This window comes from Pristis pectinata, chromosome 7 (assembly GCF_009764475.1).
Source record: "Pristis pectinata isolate sPriPec2 chromosome 7, sPriPec2.1.pri, whole genome shotgun sequence".
Lineage (NCBI taxonomy): Eukaryota > Metazoa > Chordata > Chondrichthyes > Rhinopristiformes > Pristidae > Pristis > Pristis pectinata.
In genome coordinates this window covers 86,521,816-86,548,202 of record NC_067411.1, presented here as the reverse complement: position 1 = coordinate 86,548,202, position 26,387 = coordinate 86,521,816, and the positions used below count along the sequence as shown (strand labels likewise).

Here is a 26,387-nt window from a genome sequence, read left to right as displayed (position 1 = left end):
GCCTACTTGTGTTTAGCAAGCTTATTTCTGCTGTTTGCTCTCTGAGGTCTTGTAAACATTTCCTGCATCAGTCAGGCAGTAACAGAGCTCTGGAAAATGTGGAGGTGGGAAATGTTGTTGGTATTCTGAGACAGTGGTAATCGAGGTAATTACTCGTCTTATCCAAAACACAATACAAGGACCTCAATTTTATTGTCAACCCTGCAGTAAAGTTTCATGCTTTTTTTAACAGCACTAAAAATATTTAGCAGAATGGAACATTTTATTTCAGTCTCACAAATTTGATTGAGTTTTCTGAAGAGGTAACTAAGAAGATTGTTGAGGACAGGGCAGTAGACATTGTCTACATAGACTTTAGCAAGACCTTTGACAAGGTCCAACATGGTAGGGTTGTCTGGAAGGCTAGATCACATGAGATCATATGAGCTAGCCAGTTGGGTACCAAATTGTCTTGGTGGAAGGGGACAGAGGGTCATAGTGGAGGGTTGTTATTCATGTTGGAGGCCTGTGACCAGTGGTGTGCCACAAGAGTCAGTGCTGGGGCCATGGTTGTTGTCATCTATATTAACAATTTCGATGACAATGTTAACATGGTTAGTAAGTTTGTGAATGACACCAAAACTGGTGGTGTAGTGGACAGTGAAGAAGGTTGTCCAAGTTTAAAACAGGATCTAGATGAACTCAGAATCAGAATCAAGTTTATTATCACTGACATATGTTGTGAAATTTGTTGTTTTGTGGCAGCAGTACAGTGCAAAGACATAAAGACATAAAAGTTACTATAAGTTACAAAAATAAATAAATAGTGCCAAAGAGGAATAACGAGATAGCGTTCATGGTTAATTGATTGTTCAGAAATCAGAAAACTAGGGAAGTGGGCCAAGGAATGGTAGGTGGAAATTAACTTGGACAAGTGTGAGGTGTTGCATTTTGGTCAGTTAAACCAGGGCAGGACCTGCACAGGAAATAATAGGGCTCTGGAGAGTGCTATAGAACAGAGAGACCTTGGGGTACAAGTACATAGTTCTCTGAAAGTAGCGACGTAGGTAGACAGGGTGGTGAAGAAGGCGCTTTGCACAGTTACCTTCATTAGTCAGGGTATTGAGTACAGGAGTTGGGATTCATGTTGCAGCTGTACAAATCATTGGTGAGACCTCACTTGGAGTATTGTGCGCAGTTCTAGTCGCCCAGCTATAGGATGGATGTTGTTAAGGTAGAAAGGCTGCAGAAAAAGTTCACGAGGGTGTTACTGGGACTGGAGGGCTTCAGTTATAAGGAGAGACTGGATAGGCTGGGACTTTTTACCCTGAAACCTAAGAGACTGAGGGGTGATCTGATAGAGGTTTATAAAGTGCGCGATCACAATCTTGTTCTCAGGGCTGAGGAGTCTAAAACTAGAAGACATAGTTTTAAGGTGAGAGGAGAAAGAATTAAAAGGGATCCAAGGAGCAACTTTTTCACACAGAGGGTGGTGGGTACATGGAACAAGCTCCCAGAGAAAGCTACAGAGTAGGGTTCAATTACAATTTTTTTAAAGACTTTTGGACAAGTAAACGGCTAGAAAAGGTTTTGAGGGATATGGGTCAAATGCAAGGAATTGGGACCAGCTCGGATAGGTATCTTGGTTGGCATAGACGAGTTGGGCTGAAGGGCCTATTTCTGTGCTGTGTAACTCTGACCATGTTTCCTTTACCTCATTCACAAGAAAATGGAGATTTAGGCTGTAATTTGTTGCAGCAGGGCCCCATCTTCTATTAATTAGAGTTGCCCAACAAGAGTTGTTTTTTTATATTCTTTTGATTGACAGGTTACTGGTGAGGGAGGGAAACAAGACATTTGACACTTTTTTTTACTATTATTTTACTGTACGTGGGCTGTTGCTAGCAGGAACAGCATTTATTGGCCATCCCTAATTGCCCTAAAGAAATGGGCCATCCTTATGAACAGCTTTGGGAAGGTCTTCCCAATGCTGCAGGGTAGGGAATTCCAGGGCTTGGTCCCTGTGATGATGGACTAGCAATATATTTCCAGGTCAGTGTAGTGTGTGACTTGGAGGGGAAATGGCAAGTGATGGTATTTCCATGAGCATGTTGGCCTTTATGATGATGGTGGGTGCATTTGGTAGGTGCTGTTGGAGCAGTTAAATTATGTAAGTACAGTAATATTTGCAGTTGATGCACACTGCAGACACAAGCACTTAGTACGTGACTGAGCAAGCAAGAATTAGTTTTCTTAACCAGTCAGACTGAAGAATTGTGAAATTAATAGACAAAGGAGGAAGTATAATTAGAGCAGGTAAAATTTAATGCCAAATCACCCATTGGAAGAAATATAATGGGAGAAAAGATATTTGATTAAGACAGAATGGAAGTTAACAAAATTCAAAATGTTTCTAATTTTTAGCATGGTTTGGAATTTGAAGAAATGAGACTCCACACTTGCAACAGTTTATTAATGCTTATAAAATCATTAAAAGATTGAAATGTAGTTATTTAGACAAAAATAGATATGCATTAGCTTTTCGTGGCTGATTCAGTTCAAAGCTATCATTTAAGTATAGTGCCTATCCAACTTTATGCATTCAATGTTAACAAAATGAGTGGCAGTGTGCTAATTAAGCAGATGAGACTCTGCTTAACTGGGGGTCTGTCTTCTCTTGAATTTGCCATACCATGAACCACACCATTATTTTGATAGTATCTCTAGCCCAAAATCATTGTTGCAGATGAAGTAGTTGTTATATCTTGAGTAACTAAATGAATTTTAAATAATTTATGAGATACCTATTAGCTTCAGTTTCTCACTTCATAATATGTTCATGTCTTGTAAAATGTTGATTCTCATTTTGAATAGTTAAAATTTCTGTGTCTAAGTTGCTTGGTGAAGTTCAGTAATAATGGAATCGTTTAAAAGTTTCTGGCATACTGTGGCATTTCAAGGTTCCAAAACTGTATGCAAGCTACCATGTCAATTAATTGTGTGCAAATCCAGAGTTCCATTTCAATCACAAAATTGCAAACTGTTAGTAATGGATTTTGATGTTACTTAAACAGGTTATAATCAAATTTGTCCAATAATGTCGATATTGGATCTTATATTAAATGGCAGATACAAATGCTATTGGGATGAAGTAATCTTGAAGATTGATGTTCAGCTCATTTATTTAAATATTTTGTACTTTTAAAAACAAGCTGTACTCAAACATGCACAGAAAATGACACTGCACTTTTATATATAGGTGAAAAATGCAGCTGCCAATGTTCTCAGGGAAACATGGTTAATATACAAAAACACAAAATTGGTTAAAAAGATTGACCATGCAAAAGTGAGGAAACATCAACGAAAGTTCTTGCAAGCCATCCATCAGTGAGTATTGTTCATATATTCGCCAATGATTTAACTTTGAAAAACTAACTTAGGTGAAAAAAAAGGTGTAAAAGGACTGCCTATTCCTTCATAAAGCCAACTGTGAGGAAAACTGTCAAAGACAGGACTCTTATCTGCAGTTGTTTGTATCATCAGTTCTTAGTGTGCATGTTTGCTTTTAAATGGACTGTTTTTGTCTCTCACTTAATTGTTAATGTTAAAGTAGTATTTTAAATTCCAAATGATTAATCGTTTGAGATAACAGTCTTTACTGTATTTAAATCTTGTTTCTTTTGTATTTTTTTGTTTTAATAATGGATTCTTAAAGATATTTGGTAATTCTGTGATTGTGCACTCCCAGTGGGGAGCCACACTTACAAGGAGCATGGGTGGCTGAACTGGGTGCATAGTTCTAGCTTCGATTTATGCCTTCTTTCCAGCAAGGATCAGAGAACTACACCGACGAGAGCCCAGACAAAAATTTCAAATTGTTTCTATCCAATTCCCTTGTATGCAAACATACTAATAAATAAGGATTCTCTATGTACTGATGGATTTTTGAACAATGATGCATGTGTCTTTTACTTTCTTGTGTTAGGTTGGTTTTATGTTAGTTCCCTTGTTTAACCCTTTGAATATCATGGTAACATTTGTAAAAAAAAATATAAAATGATAATTCCTTGTGTTTCCAGCAGAGCATTATTCTGATGTAAAATTCTGTTGGCTTGTTGATCCTTCTGTTATAGCATAGTATCTCATCATTCAAAGTTACATTATTTCATTATATTGATTTTATAAAATTGGCTGATGAAAAAAGTTGGTTTCACAAAATCCTTTATTTTTCAAAGGGTTAAATTGAACGAATGTTATTTGCTTATACCCTAGTCTGTTCTAAAAAGAGTGAAACTATTGTCAGATTGATATTATTTTATGCATTGTTTTATGGTGTACCTTATTTTATATTTACTTTCTTTTTGTTTGTCTTCTTGTATTTCTACAAAATGAAACTAGAGCTCGAAAGTAAGTTATGTGTGTTGTATTCCAATGATCTTTCAAATCCCTATGCATGCAAGAAAGAGGTATTATCATTGTGAATTTAATGGTTTGACCACCTCCATGGAAACCTGATCAGAAACCATGATCTAATCTGTGATAAGTGAAATTCATTTGGAATGATGAAATGGTAAATGGTTGATCTTAAAAAGATAAAGCTTTGGCCTAATACTGATTTTATCTTATTTGTTTTGTTCTTGCAGCTAAACTTCCCTGTGAAGAATCTATAAATCAAAATAAGAAACAGTTTTGCAACAAAATAAATGATATATTAACATAATTTAACAAATGCCACTAACAGCTAGTAAGCATTGGGATAACTCAATCTATCAATGAAGATTCACTTGATAATCTTGAATTATTGGCACTATATTATTGAGAAGATTGGCATTCTTAAAGTTAGTTATAATTTAAATAAATAAATAACAACACGCCCTTTCAAAAGGAAATATTATGGATATTAGATTTTTAACAAAATAGAAACAAAAGTGCTGGAAATCATTAGCTGCTCAGGTAACATTTCTGGAGAGAGATAAAAATATTAGTGTTTCAGGTTTACTACCTTCTTCCATCAGACCAAGAAAAAAGTTGTAAACTAATAGGTTTTAAGAAAATACAGGGGCAGGGAAAGTGCAATGGGAAGGGAAGAACAAAAGGAGGTGTCTGTGATGTGGTACCAGACAGGAGAACTTGACTGGAGAAAGGATGATTGTACAAGGTGAAAGTAGATTGTATTCTTTTAAAAGCAAAGATGGTCTAAAGGTTTATAAATGTCCTATGCAGAATCAATACCAACACTGGCTGTCTGATAAAATGGTGACAATGATAATCATCTGAAATTGTTGAACTCTGAATGCAGAAGGCTGTAAAAAGCACCTGATTCAAAGCTGCTGTATTCAATTTTATGTTGAACAGTATAGAATGACCAAAAAGGTAGAGCGATCAGAGTGGGAATTAGACAAGGAAATAATGTTGACAAATGACTGGAAGTGGGACTAAGGAGAGGAATTTTGCAAACTGCTCCCTTTGTCCATGTTTGGTCTCCTCACTGCAGAGGAGGATGCATCCAGAGTAGCTAATAAAGTACACTAAACTGAAAGAAGTACAAGTAAATCAGTGTGCCCTGCAGGGAGACCCCAGTCTCTCACCCACTGACCTGCCGACCTGAACCTCCCCCTTCAAAAAGCAGCTTGCACTTCACCAATCCACACCCCACCACCCCCCCACCAACTGCACCCCTCCCTGGCCACTGAGCACCATTTTCTAGCCATATACAAAAAACAAGTTTGGATTAAAACCCACAATTACATGCAGTTTCCCTGGATAGGATGAAGAGTGCCTGAACTAGGACCTAATCAGCTTTGTCGATAGGCAGGTAAAAGAGCATGACCGAGATGCTTGTATCTTTCAATCTATTTTCCTGGGCCTCTACTTAAAACAGACCCAAATATGACAGTTCCCGCAGCAGCTTGGTCTTTGGGGCTGAGGCCCATCAGGCTTGGAAGCATCAATAAACCTGGTTCCACAAATACTGCTCATGTCTTTTCCTGCATTGAAGTAATGCTGGGAGTATTACAATGACCTGAACCTCTTGGTACGAATGGATTCATATCTTGTTGGGACAACTTTGGTGCATTATGGTCTACTTACATTTAGAGAAGAGAAGAAAATTGGCCTTTGTAGCTAGGCCGTAATTGATGGTCCAGTCTATACTGTCTTAGACATATTATCCATACTTGCAGCCAGAGTTCTTCATTACCCTGAACCAACCAGAATTGAATACAGAAGCCCAATATCGCATTCTTGGTCAGTCCAGAGCTAAGCGTCGAGGCCCTGAGCTCTGTAATGGAGTCACATGAGTGAACCAGAAAGTCCTGTGGAAACATCTGACAACCAGCAAAGTTCTGCCCCAGTTTTACCTGCTTTCAAAATTTTCAAGGTTTTCTGATATTTCCAAATGCCTCTGACATGAAGTATTTAAAAGCTATTAACAATAATTACAATTTAAAATTTAAAATTGACTAAACATTATTAAATTGAAAAATGTTACATAAAGCACTCCACTTCTTAATAATGAAAAATATTAAGCAAAACTCAAATGTTTATTTTTAAAAAGGGAAGTTATCCTCCCTTTCTTCTCCACAGTCCTACAGTCCTGATTGAAGTTAAAAGGAGTCCAGTAGTGGAGCAGAGCCATGGAATCACTGGAGGAACTTGCCCTGCAAATCTGAGACTTCCATGTCCATGTGGAACTTCTGGCATTCTCTAGCAAAATCTGGGCCATCATGTGATTTGAGAGTGTGGCAGTGTTGCTTTGCACTGTTCTGCAATTTTTATATGAAAAGGAGCAAAAGAAGACCATAAGCCCCATCAATAATGCTCCATCTAGACTTCTGATCAAACTTGCACACTGCTTGGCCATCTATCTCTTATTAGAACTATCTCTTGAGAGTTGGATCTTGTAGGGGTAAAAAACACAAAAATAAAAATTACATTAACTGCAGGGAGCTGGGGTGGGGGGAACTCAGGGAAATTTTCAATTGTTCTTCCTGAAGGTAATCATGAGTTACCTTGAACATCTTCAAGGGAACGCTGTTGTTCATCAGTAATCACAGCCAATAGCTAGTTTATTTGTCCATCTTAACTGGTGGACTTTCATTCTACTGGTTTCCTTTTTCAAAGACTACAGTGGCCTCATGGACTCAACAATCCTGCTAATTTTGGATGAGAAGTAGGGCAATTGAAAATTTCATGAAATTATGTGCTGGTCCCTTAGTGAAAAACTAGGTGTCTAATGCCTCAGTCATACTCTCTGGTCCAACTCGTGCACCACGTGGATTTCATTACCCAGTGAAAAGTCTGAAGAAGTAGCCTTTTCTGTTCCCTTTACCCTTTTGGTAATAGCCCTACTGATGGAAATAATAGTTTTATCAAAGGTGATGATACTGAGTTCACCAGCACACTAGGTTGGAACAGTATTAGGATACGTAGTCCTGCAAACAGTAACCATGAAGTGGCCCAAGCAAACAGTAAACATGACAAGATCATGCCTTTACACAAGGTAGCTTTCTCATTAATAGGCTATTGAGTTGAAGTCACTTGTTTTTTTAAAGTGTCTGAAGACTAACTGAGTATATAATTTCAGGAGACTAAACATACCATGAGCCATATTCATAATATCTAACTATTTCTTAACTTAATCCATTTCTGTTAGTCTTTAATAAGGGAGGTCCTTTACCAGTGATAATTAGCACATCTTGGAATATTAAAGTTGCATGGTAATAGATTGTATGGCTAGCAAAATATGCATGTGCCTTTGTGTAACATGTAACAAAGAGCAGGAAGTGCTGAAGAGAGATGGCCAGATATTGGTATTGGTTTATTATTGTCACTTGTACCGAGGTACAGTGAAAAACTTGTCTTGCATACCGATCGTACAGGTCAATTCATTACACAGTGCATTGAGGTAGTACAGGGTAAAAACAATAACAGAATACAGAGTAAAGTGTCACAGCTACAGGGAAATGCATTGCAGGTAGACAATAAGGTGCAAGGTCATAACAAGGTAGATTGTGAGGTCAAGAGTCCATCTCATTGTATAAGGGAACTGTTCAATAGTCTTATCACAGTGGGATAGAAGCTGTCCTCCAGCCTGGTGGTATGTGCCCTCAGGCTCCTGTATTTTTTGCCTGATGGAGGAGAAGAGAAGAGAGAATGATCCAGGTGGGTGGGGTCTTTGATTATGCTGGCTGCTTCACCAAGGCAGCGAGAGGTATAGACAGAGTCCATAGAGAGGAGGCTGGTTTCCGTGATGTGCTGAGCTGTGTCCACAATTCTCTGCAGTTTCTTGCAGTCCCGGGTGGAGCAGTTGCCATACCAAGCCATGATGCATCCAGATAGGACGCTTTCTATGGTGCATCGATAAAAGTTGGTGAGTGTCAAAGGGGACATGCCAAATTTCTTTAGCCTCCTGAGGAAGAAGAGGCACTGGTGAGCTTTCTTGGCTGTGGCGTCTACGTGCCTGACTAGTGTCTATGTTGCCTGTGTGTTTATAATTGCTCTGGATCTGAGAATCATGTAACTTATTTCAATTAATTTTGTTCCAATGGAGTCCTGAAAGCCTGTGTGTTGTGATTAGAAATGTTTAAGGATCCCATACAATATCTCAGTATTACTTTTTGATTCATTTATAGATTATAATGTTGTCCAAAGTGCTGGGGCATTAATTCAAGGAACTGTTGATTTTTTGATGTTTGTGTGAATCGCTCAAGGTTTAAATGAGCATGAATTTTTGGTGTGTTTTTTACTGCAGCTTTGATAGTATTATTTGGGGATGGTGATAATTTAGACAGTTGTCTGGTATGGATGGAATCAGCGATGTCAGAGAGATGTGGAAATGTTACTTGTGTTCAGAGTTTGAAATAAGGTTGGTGTTGAAATATTAGGGTCAACATTTTACCTGCCTTCCCAGTGAGAAAGATGCAAATGTAAATTTAATGTCAGGTTTGGGAACTGTACCAGTAGAACCAAACTGTTTTCATGGTTGCTATTTTAATTGGTGCAAAGCAGAGGAAATGTGGGCCTTTATATATAAGGTTGACTTTGAAAGGTGAAGTCGTCTTCTGATAACATTATTCAGACACACACTCTATTTTAACTGTGGCTGACTCTATCATTGCCCTTGCCAGTAATGTGAGAAGATTAACATAATGTATTTTTGAAAACACTTTTTGAAGTTCTGTCTGAGCCAGGATGAGCAGGAACACTCTTTGGGCCAACACAAATCCATAGCATAATTTTCCAACCTGGCAGAATGTCTGATGTGTGCTCTAAGTGACAGGATAGCAAGGTCAGAAAAATAGTTTGTTTCAATGGGGTTTCCGCCATCTTTATAAAAATATTTCCTCCCTGGTTCTAAATCTGGTTTTCAACAACAAAAGCATGCATTCATGGAATAGCTTTTCAAGGGAAGATTATCCAACTAAAATTGACACTGAACTGCATTAGATATTGGGACAGATCACTAGCATTTGGTCAAAGAGATGGTGTCAAGGAGGAAAGAAAGTTGGAAAGATGTAGAGATTTAGTGGGGAACCTGTACTCAAGGAGGGAAACAATAACCACAGTTGTGAGGGAAGTGGTGACAACAAAGGAAAAAGGAAAGAAGCGGAAAGCTGGGATGGAGTAGACAAATGTGCTTTGTTCTTGTATTGCTTATACTTCAGAATGTGAAATGGCCTGCGTTATTACATTTGGAAATAGTATTCATATAGCTGTTAAGCAATTGGTGACTCGTACTCAACTGTTGCCTAGTTTGTATCATTTCCCTGATTGCATGCATGAGATCATCTCCTACTATTATTGGACACGTGTCCTATACCTCTGATCCATGGATGCTTATGCTTGTGTAACTATTTAGCAGATTCCTGAGAATGAAATGAATGTGCTGTCAAAATGTACAGGCAAATAACACAGTTTGGAGTTAATAGTCACAGAAGAAACATATTGTTTTTTTTAAGACATGAATGCATGTTTAAGAATTTAAACTTAAAACCTGAAACCACCCACTACAATTAGTGGAATTAGAATGAGGGAGTTCATTCATCAGACTTGCTTGGTTTTAATCTGCAGAATAGTGAGATGTTTTGAGGAACTCACTAAAACTTAAGGATAAAAAGGCTTTTGAATAGATTGATTGTTGCCTCCCAGACTAATTAAATTTTTTTTCTGCAAGTGAAGTATGGTCTTCTTCAAAGACTTACCTTAAATTTATGAAGAAAGTAAATTATTGTGGAGAACTAACATGCCACATAAACTAATATTCCATAAGTGAAATCATAATGTAATTGTCTTGGAACTAAATTTTCTATAATTTGTTAACAAACTACAAGTATTGTTTATTTATAAAAATATTTAATTTGAAGCTACCCTCAGCTTCTCATATCCCGGGATCATGTAAAAATGAATAAGCAAAGCTTTAAAATATATATATCTTGTAGAAAATAATATAGAAAGAATAGTCCCACGAAACAATTCTGTATTGGCAAAACCTGTGTCAAATTGTACTAGATCACACCAATCTAATTGCAAATTTAAAAATGTACAGTGATACATCGTGTGCAATAATAAATTAGATGAAGGGGATGTCATTCTAAACAGGTTATGACTAGCTGCAAGATGTTTATAATGTTTTCATTTTAATAGGACTCTCACTTATCACTGAGTTACATTGAAAACAAACTTATCTTGATCAAATCCATTTTGCAGGACTGGTATCAGGCCAGACGGACATAGGAATATTTCAGATACATGGGGCCAAGGGACCTCTGGGATAGTGTTAGAAATATCAAAAAATCATAACTGAGTTTGGACTGAATTTGGCCCACTGCTGTATTTATGTTGTTGGATTCTGAAAGTGGACAACTGGTGAATCAGTCAGTTATGGAAGTAATATTTATGATCATATCAGAAGTTGTATAGCCAAAGGTGTAATTCAGATAATTCTGTAATTATTTTTTGCTTTCCCTGATCCTCCTGATAGTATCCCAAACAGAGTATTTAGGTTTGATCTTTACTAAGTCATTTAGCGGCATCATTAATTAGAAAGAAACAGCAACATTTTGGTAGTGAAATTTAAGACACAGATTTATGATTTTGAACATCACTATAATGTGCTTAATCAGAAATTTAACTCTTGAAATTCAAAAAAAACAAAGTGCTAAAGATTTGTTTTTAGAATTCACCTGTTAGGAATGATAAATAAAATGAATATTGGGATTGTCAACAGTTTCTAAAATTTGAGGTTAGTTAGTGACAAATTTATTTCCAGAATCCAGGGGAGGATATTGCAAATTATCTTAGTTCATAATTGTAAAGTCAGAATTTTCTGAATCAAAGTTAAAATGGATTTTGGAAATTGAATGTCAATATATAGGCTGTGCTCAGTTCAAGGTGGGGAATGCTTGTTTCTTTGTACATTTGTTCTTTGTATTGTTAAGTACATTTAGAAGATATTGACAATCCACATCTTTTTATTATGTGAATGTACATTGTACAACAAATTAATCTGTTGTAGAGCAGACTATAGCTGTCCTTCAGAGTCCAATTGAATCATCACTAACATACTTAGTTTTTAGGAAATGGGCCTCAAGTTGTAATAGAAAGTATACAGAACTTTGGGGATGGTCTCGTACTGATCTTTTCCCATCCTATGTCTAGTGGTCATGATACTTAGGCTTTTTATGAATGCCTAAACTTTGGTCTGACATTTGTAAAGTCCTCTTATTATTTTTTTCTCATCTGAAGCTGTGTCTAATATATTACAAAATGCACACATTTTTTATGCTACCAACTATTTCCATATCAAGGAAGCATGCTTCTCATTTAACAGACAGATGAGTGGTTTTGAACTTTTAAAAGTAAGAAAATCATTGTTCATGCAGGTGGTTTGCTCTGGTGAATTTTACTGCATGTTCTTTTTTGAAGATGACATTGCAGAATGAAATGAAATTGACCAACTAAAATGAATGTTGCCTTCAGGTTACGAAGTGTAAAAATGGAACAACGCAAGTTAAATGATCAAGCAAATACTTTGGTGGATCTTGCTAAGGTTAGTGGGGTTTATTACCAATTTGTGAATTTTCTTAAAATCTTGCACCTTGATTTTTGTTAATTGATAGATGATTGTTCTAACAAATTTCAAGTATTCTCCTCAACCAGTACAGAATTATTTCTGTTATTTTTTAAATTTATTGTAAGACATCATAAAAATGCTTATTTATTATATTTCACATACAATCAATAAAGCAGGTAATCTAACATGGGAAATCACTGGCATGTTTAGTATTTACGTGATTTCTCCCTCACTCACTCTGTGTACTTCATCCTGTCCTGTCTCATTCTTTCTCCCCAGTCATGGGAGGTAGTCTCGCAAGCAAATGGACACAAGTCACAGCAGATACTTCAGTAAATGAAATGTTCCACTATTTTGCTGCTGTTACTTTGTAGGCCTTCCCTGGAGCAGGTGGACCAAGTTCAAAGCTACAGAAATGGCAAGAGGCTACTGAAGTACTTTCTATTTATGATGTTTTGTCCTTAATAGAGAGTTCCTAAAGAAAATCTGTTGTTGATTACAGGACAGAATTATGGCTGGGCACTACTGAAATTCAATTAGGAACTTAGTTAAGCTTCTGGCTAAATAATCAGTCTAAAGAGCTGCATATGTGTGCTACTTTGTCAGACCAAACAGCAACCAACAAGGTTGTACCCAATCTCATGTGGTGGAGGACATGTCAGAGAAACAGTCCAAAGCCATAGTCCAGTCTTGTGTAGTATTTTATGAAGTGCTGGCACCATATCATCTGTAAATGTTAGTATTGCGCATTTTTACTTGGGTAGCAAACACTGTCACAAAGAAATGGGGGATGTTCTCCAAAAGTCTCCATTTTCAGATAGCTTCCGTGAGACATGAACATTTCACAAAAGGAATCCGTCCATGGTATTACTTTATAGGAATTAAGTTAAAGGTAGTCCCACTGATGACATTTCTGCTAGAGGAAGAGTTCTATATGTCCACACAGGTTAGCATAGGCTTCAAGAACTTCCCTCATTTTCCTACATAGATGGCAGGAACCTTCTTCGTCATCTTGAATATAAGATTTTTTTTGAGACACCATTGCATAAACTCTCTTCTACAGATCAACTGAGGTAGGAAGAGACTGCATCAACAGAAATTCAGGGATGGAATGGCAGGGCGAGTATATTCGCAGGTATCAAACAGGAGTAGTGATCATAAGGTAACTCTAACTATTGTGTAAAATATATAGGTATATTTTATGTGAATTAAAATTCCCAGTGTGAAGTTTTGCTAGATGGGAGCACATTATCAGGAATTTGAGTATGGGAGGACACAGAAATTTCATAAATGCGTGCAAATTTTTCAAATAACTTCTGCAGACTGCATGAATGGTTTGGAGCCCTTTACACATACGTTTTTTTTAGATCATACGTTTTCCAACACAGCTGGGTCAGATTCACTGGAGTTGTTTCTTTAAAATTTGCCTTTGCTGAGATCTTCTGAAACCAAGAAACAAAATGTTGTATTTTGTTTAAAAAAAACTGACCACATTTTACAGAAGAAGCGTTTGCCTTTATTTTGTATAATATTACCACTTATACTAACCTCCCTGTATTATTGTTCATTTGTCCTCTTAAGGAATCACAGTGAAATATAAATAAGTAAGAGTTTATGTTATTGTTTAATCCTTTCATCCTTCCAGCCACTAAGGTAAGTAACTTCTTCTGCAAGCAGGCAATACACGATGGAAGAAGAATGGAGAAGCAATTGACATCTGTCCTCAATTGTCTGTTTAACACAAAGACATAGTGGAGTTGCACATTGTTTTCCACTTCCAAAATTTGGATCTATTGCCTCCACTGAAAGCAAATTTCAGAAACTGCCAAAAGTATCTTGGAAACCTGGTGAATGTGACCAAAGACAATTTTCTACAATACCGTATCTGACCTTTTTGTTGCAATGCTTAACAAAAAAATGGTGATACAAAAAAAAAATCATGCTCAGCAGTAAAACAAGTCGTAAAACAAAGGGTTGGTATCAGCTTCCTGGGATGGTTTGAATCTGCAAAAGGTCCACAGTGTTGTAAATGGAACTCTTTCTTTCTGGTATTGATGGCCAACTGAAGACCTTACTAGCAAATATCAAAGCATGGACTGAATCTAGCAGAGCTCTTTATACTTTTCAACCAATTTCTGACATAGTGTAAAAAAAACACTCCATATTATCTCAAGGTGTCTAAATTGATCATAAAAAAAAAGATTTTAGATGTCTCCCTCTTGCAACTTAACAGCTGCATTTTCCAAGTAGATAAAAGTTTGAAAGGGTGATCTGGCAACCAGCACCTTCCAATCATAAACTATTGATTTTGTGATTGGAATAGATAGAACAGCCAGTGTATACTGTTTCCCTTGTGATTGCAAAAGCCCATGCACTCTTGAATCAAATATCAAGTGTAAGTTTTAATTAGCTTTAAGTTTGATCATCGTACATTAGAACTCTTTAAAGGACCATGCCAGACAACGAAATCCACTGGATGAGAATGGAGATGTTGATTCGGTCTGATAATGGGTTGCACAAATCTGAGCCTGAAAGGTATATTTTCCAGCTATAACAAATTTAAGGGATGCCTTTAAAACTCATTTGCCTGAAATAGTTTGAGTTTTCTCCTGCCTGATAAAGGTGAAGAACTAACAAGTAATCGGGGATTTCAGCTCACATTACCAGGGACAGGATTGAGTGTCTGCAAAGCAAAACCAAAGCCTAGTTATTGACCAAGGACAATCATTATTAGAATAGAATTGAATAGGTCTTAAAAAAAACAAAGTATAATGAAGTGAAGATGTTGGGGGTAATTTTGTTACCCCACACTGCCAACAAGTGAGCTCTACTTCCAAGGAGTGGGGACTAGAGAGTTGGAGTCAAAATATTGTTTTACTATCTAAAAGAATAGTTACCTACTGAGAATGTGGAATTGTTCAACCTTGTGTAAAAAAAACTTTATTGCCTCATTTTTAACCTTTTGATGGTATTTTAAAAGAAATTTTCAAAATAGCTCTTTTCTTTCTACTGCTAGGGTTGCTGAAGATATTTCCTCTCCTGGAAATCATTTATTTAAATCTATTCAAAATGTTCTATCAGTGGTGCTGAGTATTAACAGGAAAGGGGAAAGAAAAAGGAAAGACTTGCATTCTTGTATCATCTTGCAAGCTCCTAACATCTCTTAAGTGCCTTACATTCTTTTAAGTAATATTCGGATGTTGTCATTTTGTAATGAGGAACACAGCAGAGAGTTTGTGCACACCACCTCTCACAATCCATAACATGATGATGATCTGACCATTTGTTTCAGTACTGTTGATTGATTGAGGGATAAATATTGACCAGAATATTGTTCTTCTTTGAAATAACACAATGGATGATTTTTTATATCCACCCTGGTTAGTACAACGGGTCTCACCTGACAGTGCAGCACTCCCTCAGTACTACAAAGGTGTCATGCACTGTCTTTTTAAGGAGTTCCTCAGGATCAAGGATGATTTACTTCCACTCTGGTTTGGGGCTCTGAGGTGGTTAATGAAGCCCATGTGAGAACTGCAGACTCTTCCAGAAATGGGGCACATGGTGTCTGACAGGTTAGCTGATGGGTAGTTTGAAAGCTTGTGCAATCCTTTCATCAATTACAAAGAGCTCCTGTTGCATGGCCATGAGGTTTTCCATACCATTCCAAACACTTTGAGTGGTCATGTGCCAGGAATTCCCAGAGGTCAGTGGTACAGATCCTCAGGGAAACTTTGTGCGCCTTCTTGAACCATTGTTTCCGTTCACCTTTAACCTGCCCCCAAGACAGAGCTCAGAGTGGAGTAACGCACACAAAATGCTGGAGGAACTCAGCAGGTCAGGTCAGGGTGGAGTGTTTGTTTCGTAAGCCTACTGTTGGGCATGTGTTGAAGTGGCCAGCCCAAAGTAGCTGACTAACTAGGGCCTTAATGCAGGGAATGTGGCCTGCTAGAGGACAAAGACATTGGTTTGCGTATCTGCAAAAGAAATTACTGTCCCAACCCATGTGGTTCTATGCTGATTATTAATGCTTTGTTATATGTTATACCCCTTTGGAATTTTATGGACTTTTACAGGCTGTGGCACTCATTGCTGTGTGTCAATGCATGATTCATTCCTGTGCAACTCTATGAATCTGTGTGCTAGTGCACCCATGTGTTGTGCTGCCACTCTTTGGATGTGTACACCCACGTGTTGCCTTCTGCCACTTTTTGGTTGTGTGTTTCTGTACTATTAAGATGCAATGCCCCTCTGTGCTGAATGTTAACGCTCATCTCTCATGCCACTTAGTGCTGTTGTCATCAACCGACTTTAATCAATAAACTGGAACCATATTTCAGTATGTACTGTACTCACCATAAACCATTTTCTTTATCTTCACTGATAAAGTTCCAGCTTTACACTCCAAGGTGTTGACTATGATGTGTGGTCATTTTCAGTGGATAGCTCACAGAATGTGCAGCACCATTTTCTAACATGAAAAATTTGCTGTTATTGTTCATTAAACTATTGCAGTAGTGCATTGCATTTTTGGCACTGTAAACTCAGTGCATATTAAGGCAACATTATGAGCTGTGATTCCCAGTATGGAGCTTTGATTGTGAAGATTGGACATTCAGAAAGAGACATATTTGATGTGTTGTCCTGCTGTGAAATCTTGTGGGCAGTCCACCTACAGTTATAAAATAAGCCTAATCATATAAAGCTGCAACTGCATAAAAAAAATACAAAAATCAATTCTAAATATAATAAGCAGTGAACAAGTGTTCAAATTTAAAAGCTGCAGTGAAAGTGTCACCCGGTAAACCCTAAGAAGTTCTCCTTGCTCACATTTGAGAATTGAGACAAAATTAGTATAGCAATCCTATAGTTTAGCCAGACAACAGTTTGCTAGAGCTGTACTTTCAATCATGCCTCTCAATCAACATCTCATAATCATCACAATCCCTGGGGATGTCAGAGTCATAGAGCAATACAGCATAGATTCAGGCCCTTCGGCCAATGATTCTATGCCGACCATGGTGCCCACCCAGCTAGTCCAGTATCCTCTCCAGTATCAGAATAAATGCACCAGAAGTGGTGACACAGCCTCCGACATTCAGGAGGGAATGACACTGGGAGTCCTCAACAATAGATGCTTGGATGCTGTGAAGTCTCCTGCACCTGGTCAAATGTGGACAGGGAAACCTTCCTGCTGATTAATGCCTTTTGTCCAGTCTTTACCCGGTGAATCAATGCTCTTGCGAACGTCCACTCAAAGGCGGTGCTGAGTGTAGCAAAAGAAGGACCATTCTATCAAGAACCACAGGATCTTGTATGTTTCCATCAAATCCCCTATCACTTTTCTAATCTTCAGGGGATACAAATCTCACCTGTCTGATCTTTTCCCTCACTACACAACCTGCCCATTCTAGGTATTAGTCCAGTAGAATTCCTCTGAACATCCTTCCTTAAAACTAAAACTGTAAGCAGTACTCCAAACGTGTTCTCACCATTGCCCTATGTAAGTGAAACATTACCTCCTCATTTTGTATTCAAATCCCCTAGTAATGAATAATAATGTTCTGTTTAGTTTTCTAATCACTTGTTCTGCTTGTCCAGTAGCCTCTTGCAAATCAGACCCTACTTCAGGTTCCAGAGGTCTCAAATATCACCAACCAGCCTTCTTAAGCAAATCAGATCCTTCTGCATCCTAGAGCTCTGCAATTTTTTTTATCTTTCAGCTATTCTTTTTTAATTTTTTAAAATTCTTTATGCCAAAATGGATGATTTCACATTTAGCCCATGTTGTACTGCATTTGCCATTATCTTTACCCTCTCAATTAATCCATCTATATCCTGTAGTCACCTCTTTGTATCCTTTTGCCATTTACTTTCCTATGTTTCTCTCATTCACAAATGTAGCAACCATTTCATTGATTCCATTTGTCCAAGTCATTCATATCCATTGTAAATGTTAAGGCCTTAGCACCAATCCCTGCTGTACATCACTGTTACATCTAACCAAACAAAAAGAAAAGTCCCTTTGCCTCATTGTTATCTGCCATTTAAGCCCTTTGTTTTTGTGTGTCCTCTGTAAATGTCTTGACTTCAATACTACTGGATATTAGGTAACCGTTTTGCAGAAGCACCTGCACTCTGTTCTCAATGGCCATCTTGAGCTTCCAGTTGCAAGTCACTTAACTCTCCTTCCCACTCCCACACCGACCTGTCTGTCCTCGGTCTTCTCCAGTGCTACTGAGAGGCAAAATGCAAATTGGAAGAACAAACATCTCATATTGTAACTCACACTGCTATATACTGGCAATCTTTTGTCTTCCCTCTCTGTCCTGATGTAGGGTCTGGAGCTGAAATGTCAACTTACGCCTTTTGCCTCCACAGATGCTGCTCGACCTGCTGAGTTCTTCCAGCACTCTGCTTGTTGAGCTTTATGCCAATGTTCTAGCCCAGGTTCCAGAGGACTCCATATCACCAAAGTTTTAAAAAATTGAATGTCACGTCTGTCAGAATGTCATATATTTGGCTTGAAGCAAAGGTGACTTGGTGAATTCATATATTGGCTTGAAGCAATTGTGACTTGTTGAATTCATAAGGCTGGATATGGACCTATCTACTGATCAGTTTACCTCAAATCAGATCAGATCAGATCAGATTTTATAGTCACATGTACATCCAAACACATAGTGAAATGCATCTTTGCGTAGAGTGTTCAGGGGGCAGCCTGCAAGTGTCGCCACGCTTCCGGCGCCAACAGAACATGTCTAACAACTTCCTAATCCTACGTCTTTGGAATGTGGGAAGAAACTGGAGCACCCGGAGGAAACCCACGCAGACACGGGGAGAACGTACAAACTCCTTACAGGACAGCGGCGGGAATTGAACCCTGGGTCCTGGACGCTGTAAAGCGTTACGCTAACCGCTAATTGTGACTTGGTGAATTGTCGTAATATCAAATCACTGTAGCAGATGTTTGGCTACTCAACACTGCTGCTTGTTGCGGTGTCAGCGGTTGAGATAAATTTGGCATTAACGGAGTATTTCCTGTTCACATAATCATATAATCCTGTTAAAATTACCAAGCCTTGTCACTCTAATACAACAAAACTGTTGAACAGCTTGCTTTAGTAAGCAACACATCAGTGGTTGCCAAATAATTCCATACAGTTGACTCAGAAACATTGGAAGTATCCCCAAAACAGCTGGTATCGAACCTATTCAGTATAGTGATTACCTACAAAGAATTTATTTGTATTTTGATTGATCAAAGAAGGCAAACTCCAAGGAAGTAGAAGTAGAAATTGGAGGAATAATTGTGATATTTTAACTTCCTTTTGTTTGAAAATTTGCACTGAGATAAACATCCATTTTTAGTTCTATGTATTTGGTTCTAATCAATCAAACTTGCTTATTTTGGTACTGTACTTCTGAATTCATTCCTTTAATTCATTCGCATTGCATAAATAGTAATTGAACCTTAATGTAATTAATATTTGCAATCAAATTACTTTATTTATCAGCAAATACTTGTTAAAATAAAAGATTTTGTGAAAAAAATCTAACTATGATCAATGCTTGCAAAGAGATTGCCAAGAATTGGGACTGGAACCTGTGAGGATTTGTTCACTGATAAATTTGCAACATTGATGTTTGATTTTAAAATTGAAATGTCATGCCTGTCAGGATGTCATATATTAATTGTTCTATAGCTGATTCTTTTGATAGTCTCCAAAAGGATTTACTGTGTTTTCCTGTTGAAGCAAAATACGTGGATTTTGTTTACCGTGGGTCATTCATTGCTTCTGCAAAATGGGAGATTTCTTTTGAATATTGCAGTCTTTACTGATTGGTGTTAGCTCGGTATAAAAGCATTTGTTTCTTGAAAAAATAGTAACAAGTGGTAAAACTTTCAAATGTGTTCTTTTCCTCCTTTTAGACGCAAAACATTATGTACGACATGATCTCAGACCTGAATGAAAGGAGTGAAGATCTTGAGAAAAGGATTGTAACATTGGAGACTAAATAGAGACATTAATAGGAACTATCCAAGCTCTACCTGGACTTATAGTCAAACGGTCAGCCAGCAGCAGAGGGAATTTCTGGAAGCTCAGATGCAGCACCATGATAAACAAATACCTTGCAGTGCTGAGCGATCACGATCATCGACCAGAAGGAGAAGGTCCTCCTCAACAGCTCCACCAACATCATCAGAAAGTAGCTAGAAGTGAATATTTTAACCACTAGAAGAACTTTTTTTTGCCATCATATGGTTGATATTTTAGCTTTTATTGTAAAGCCCTAACAATACTAAACAGTGTTATCCGGATTCTGATGTCAGAATCCAGGGAACCTGAAAAATTATTTTAGGCCAAAAGGAGTGAGTGCTCTCCCTCAGATGCACATTGAATGCACCTAACCTGCTATATAGATAGTTTCTTCTGTACAACTCACTTGACTTTTTACTTGCGCACTTCAACTGACTTTATTAATATATAATATAATAAAAAGAACATTTCTGGATATTTCTGTCTGGTCAGTTTAAACCCTTCTGTTCATGGGCATAGAACTCAGGTGCTCAATCAATAATGAATAAGAAAGTGTATCTTGTTTCAACTATCATTACATAAGTTTTAAAAAGAGAAACACACGGATGACTAAAATGTTAAGTGAAAGCAATACTCACTATATCCTACTGCTTAAAAGAAATGTTAAAAGTGGCCTGTTATAGAGGATTTTATCAGTAATCATACACCATTTTTCTGACATTTCTATGATTTTCCATGTTACTCCCTTAAACCCACAAATGAAAACAGAAATGAAAATAAATTACAAAGAATGTAAATGGTCAAAGCAAGTGGATTACACAGTAATATTGCATCTTCAAACTCCTACTTTTCCTAGTTCTCATGAAAGATCTTTGATCTCAAACATGAACTATTTTTCTCTCTTTGAGTGACCTGTTGAGTATTTCCAACATTTTCCAATTTTTTTCCAGATTTTCAGCAATATTTTCAGTATTTTGCTTTTGTGATCATCCAGGAAATTTTTATTTACAAATTATTAAGATCAGAATCCAACACAGATCATCATATTCCACTGAAAATAATGATTCTGATAGTACGCATCATGGTACTCCAATTACAAAGTTAAGTAGAGAAATACTATATTTTACTGTTCCTTATACTCTTTAAAGTTAGGTTGCCTATTACAAGTTGGATAACACTGGAATGTTTAATGTAAAGCATCATTCATTGAGAGTTTGTTTTCTCTTCATTATCACACAAATCTAGGCTTTTTTAAAGAATAGATGGCAAAAATATATTGCTTAATGTAATATTGACAAATATATATTGTACATGAGTGAACACCCCAAAAGTGCCCCATTCTTCTTTGAACCACAATACTTCTCAAACTACTATTGACTGCCCAACCTACGTGATCAACATTGTTCTTAGTTTTCCATGTTGAACATGTTACCTTCCCCATTAAGTAATTGAAGTTGTGGGTTTGCAAAAACCTGATTAGGGACCATCAGGAACAGTCAATGAATCCTAGCTGTCCAAATAAATAGAGACCATTTAATTATCTCCATTTCTTTCAACGTGATTTTCAACATTTTGAAATAAATGGAGACCATTGAATGCATGCTCGTTGGGGAGAGAAGATTTATATCATTACAAGAACAATTTGTTAGCCAATCACACTGTTGGCCGAAGGGAAGTCTGCCTGTCCTGAATTGCTGAAGGATGCTTTATGAAAGATGTAACTTAGCTTTTAAACGAACAACAAATTCATGGTAAAACTCTAAACTACAATGGTCTGTTAGCACAGCTTTCAAATTTCCAAAAGCAATAGTGTCTTCACTAATACCATGGTCTAGTTTCCACTATTTTTATACTGCATTGGGCCAAATCACAGTCGTGCTTCCTTCACTTATCTTTTTACCCAGTGAATGAGTCCAGTACAATGATTGAGCAATATGATTTTGGCACCAACATCCAAAGAGAATTAAGGATAGGAGAGTTAACGTGGGAAAAATTTCACAGTTACATCAAATGTTTGCTAATGAATCCAGTCTATAAATAAGTAGCATAAATGAGTGTCCCTGTCACCCAGATGTGAAATGCTTAACATATCCAATCAGCATTCTATTCCCACCCAAAGTCCTAATTTCTTGCCCATAGCAAGCATTAATCTGCCTCCAGGTTTGCAATTCTCAAGGATATGAACCAAGGAGTGTCAACAAATCATCTGCTATGATTGTTAAAATGGTGCATCACAGTCCACCAGGTGTTCTAATTGGGAGTGAGGATATTCCTGTTCATCCATCAATTTTCATTGTGCTGTGAAACTAATCAATGATAAAGCAACAGTTTCAGAGTGCAAGATGTGCTCAGATGAACTGGCATCCTAACTGTGCTTTTTGAATCTTTCCTTATCAGAAAAAGATGGTGATATTACACTGAAGCTGGTAGAAACTCTGGCCAGAGGATGTATAGAATTAGGCTAATGAAGGCATGAGAAAACATTTGAACCAAAAAAACAACAGTGCTCTACAGCATGGGAAGTCTTAGAGTTATCAAGCAACTGGAATAACTGGAGAAAACACTGAACAGATCAGAGCTTGTAGAGTGTGGACAGAGTCAGAGGCACAAAACACAATCTAATTAATTAAACTCCTCGACTGAATTGTTGCTTCCATAGTGTAATGCAAAATATTTCCTCAAAGAATAAGAGCCCAGTTAATTATATCATGTGTGTTTTAATGTTAAGTATGAAGAAAACATATGGGGCCTCAGATAAATAAAGAGACGTGGATGAAGAGGGGTAGTGAAAATGTGCATGCCAAGTACAAGGGCAATCTATATTTCACCAATGAGTTAAAACAAACAGAATATAGTTTTGTTAAGTCCCCTTTTATTTAGCAGTAGGTAATCAAAACTGCAGGGTGCCATTTGATTGATTTGTCTGAAACAAATTGAGCCACCTGGATTAACAATTCATGGCCCTTTCAGCACACTCTTCAAGACTTGTTGAGAACTTGGCAGAATAGTTGTTTTCCAAAGATTGTGATTCTCAACTTTCCCTGGAGTTTTGCATTCAACCGTGTCTCCGCTCACACTGAACAAGAGCAGGTAGTCTTTGTCCTCGGTCTAATTAAAAATTGGAAGTGCCAGGATCAAAATGTATCCTGGGCCGCAAGCAGAGTGGGCTCCAGAGCAGCACCTCCCAAGCAATGGGTCATGACCCCCACTGGGGTGGCAACTTCTATGGATGAGGTCACAATTAAAAGGGCTGTAAAATGCCGCTATCTGCAATTGATATAATCACAAACTAGAGTTAACTTTTAACATATTAACTGCACAAAATGCATCAGAATTATGAAGAGAAGTGACAAACCTCCATTCAACTGGTCATTTTGCTTTGGAGATTAGACACCTCCCCATCTGCTGTTAAACTGCCTCTTCTTGCTGTCAAGTCCCCTCCCCACAATAATGACCCCAACATTGTCAGATCCACTCTCCCACACTTTCAGATGCTCCACCACGCATGCTGTTGTCTACCCCTCCTCAATGCCAATGTCTCCCCCTCCCTTTCCAACGCTGTCCAACCCTGACCACAAAGTTGAACCTTTTCCCTACACTAGGCTCCACAACATGTTGTCATAACACTCCCCTCCCGCTATCATATCCCTTCCCCTCTCTCTTGTATCCTCCTCCCCACAGAATTGTATTTCTCCTCCTCACACTGTCGGATCCCAGCCTCTCCTCACAATTGTATTCCACCTCCCTATGCTCAGATTGCCCCTCACTCCACTGTCATATCTTTCCTTCTTACACCATCAAACTCCCTCCTCCTTGCACTGTGGGATCTCCTCTCCCACTCCTGCTGCCTTGACAGTCTTTGATAAATATGAGGCACATCCAGCGACTTCAGGTAACGGAGCTAATAGTTAAGTCTGGCTGGCTTGTGATCCAGAGCCCTGAGGGAGGGAGGCAGGGGAGTCAGAGGGAGAAAGAGAAGGCACCTGAGCAGGGGTGTGGTTGGAGAGACATAGAGAGGGGGAGAGGGAGAAAGGTGGAGAGGGTAAGAGTGGTAGGGCAGGAGGGGGTGGAGAGTACATAACATATATTCTGTTCCGTAGTTTGTTTCTACATACTCTGATATATTTTTTTGTTAGTTGTGTTGTTTGGTAGTTCTTTTATTTCCTTTGGTATCTGGGATAATGTGAAAATTCTTAATTTTGGATTGTATCGAAAAATAGTCTGGGAAACATTGTATTAGAGTATTGGCTCACATAGTATTCCCTTCCCTATATTCAGTTCCATTGGCTTCAAGAGCTGGGTGCAATGGACCAGTCAGTAGTCGAACAGTATTTGACACTCATGGCCAAAGATGAATTTCCAGCTGTCTTTGCACAAATGGCTGAGAACAATATAAAGAGGCAAACTACATTGTTAATGTTTACCAGCAAAGTAAACTTTGCTTTGTCTCAATAATAAGAATATCCCTTCTGTAAAGTCTGCTTTCTCCACGCTGCTGTTTTTTTTGGTTAAAATTGACTTCTGTTCCTAAATTCAAAAAATAGACTGTTGTGCACAGCCAGGGTGTGACAGGGATTCTGAGGCTTATGCTGGGAGTGATCCTGAATCCAACTAACATTTCTTCTTCTTCAGGCTTGGGGGAAAGCTACCTGGCTTCTGCAAAATAAAGGTTTGGAGAAAAATATACTTTTTAAATTTGATCAGATATATTTTTTTACCAAATGCACAAAAAATGAGTGACTGTTTCATCTTTAGATTGACCTATTAGGGCGTTGTGTGAGTTTGTTAGTCACATTTAAATGTAGATCACTTAGCAGTAATCAGCATCCCAGATAGATTGATGGATGAGTACTGTTACTTTATAAAATTCATTCAACCCATAGAAATATTAAATCAACAAAGGTAGAGTACAGTTTGTAAAATCTAGTGTGTGGTGGCCATTGGTTTCTTTAGCGTGTATTACTTCTGTTTATCAATTGCTCTTCTTCACAAACAAAAAGTCTGGCTCAACTGGCAAAGACTGAGTTGTAACTCAGTTCCAGAGAAAATTCTCCCTACAAGGGATGTTGTATTTAAGATTCATGTATACATCTTTAAACACATTATTATGACTGAATTGCACCTATATGTTACGTAAAAATGCTAAATAGATTGGTGGTGTTAACATACTATCCTACAATCATGCAGTGCCATGCTTTTACTTTAGATTGAAGAAGTGTCAAATATAATTATACTCTGTGATGTTCTCTACCAAAATTATTTGATGTTTGGCTGCAGATTAAATAGAAATGCTACTAAAAATAAGCAAATAGGAATTCATAATAAACTCCAACCTTAATGGTGCTCCATAAAACAAACAAACTGCAGTTAGATATAGTTTATTCTTCCCTTGAGCATGTTATTTGTTATTTTAAAAATGTTCATTTTATAACAGAACTAAACAAACTTAATTTTGCTGCAATGTAAAGCATGTTAGTGTGAGGCAGAACGAGGTGATCATGTCGCATGCAGTTTAAAATACTTCAGTGCTGACTGAGCTGTGTGTGTTACAGAAATATTCACATTTCCAATACTTTGTAGAAGCACGATAGGAATTTTGATTAATAGCAGGTGAATATTAATCAAACGTTAAACTTTACTGGGCTCTGTCTGTTGAGTGAAAAGGATTAAGGAGTATTTTATTTTGTGATTGTAATGACTTGCATTTGTGATTTATTGCAGTAAATTATAATATGACTTTAACCTTTGATAAATCACTTTAGAAAATAGCTTCATCTACAAAAACATTATTTTGACAACGATTCAAAAGGTTTGTCAATCATACCCAGCACCACTGCTTCGTGAAATTGAATAGGTCATCTTCCATTGTTATTATATGTTAATCAGTCTTCCAAATGTTGAGCAGATGGGTCATATATAATTATGGTCTTCAGGTGAAAAGGCCAGGATAGTGGTGGATGATCAGTCTGAGATATGCCAGAGTTATCCCACGTTGGCTCTTATAAAAACCTTTGATTTTATACCACTTGAAATTAATTAAATGGAATAAAATTTAATGGAATATGGCTAATATGGAAGTACCCAACAGGGCTTGTTGCAACAAAGGAGTTTATTAGCAAAATGGGATTGTTAAATCTGGATCACCCTTGTACTCTCACTGGCAAGAGTAAGGAAAGCAAAATTTGCTGCTATAAATAGTTTCATTATAAAGAACCCAACTTTTATTTATTAACTCCTATAACCCACATGAGTATTGCTTGATATTGAGCTATAAGTAGATACTGTGGCAGATG

General features: G+C 37.6%; 1 protein-coding gene across 1 annotated transcript in view; it reads left to right on the top strand.

Moving 5' to 3' along the window:
• The window catches only part of LOC127572527 (small conductance calcium-activated potassium channel protein 2-like), a 103,814-nt gene extending 83,434 nt beyond the window's left edge, over positions 1 to 20,380 (top strand). Inside the window, 5 exon segments of the mRNA XM_052019893.1 lie at positions 3,239 to 3,366; positions 11,959 to 12,028; positions 19,986 to 20,070; positions 20,073 to 20,111; positions 20,114 to 20,380. Coding sequence (XP_051875853.1) covers positions 3,239 to 3,366; positions 11,959 to 12,028; positions 19,986 to 20,070; positions 20,073 to 20,111; positions 20,114 to 20,271 — 480 coding nt within the window. The 3' untranslated portion in view covers positions 20,272 to 20,380.
• The last annotated feature ends 6,007 nt before the right edge of the window (positions 20,381 to 26,387 follow it).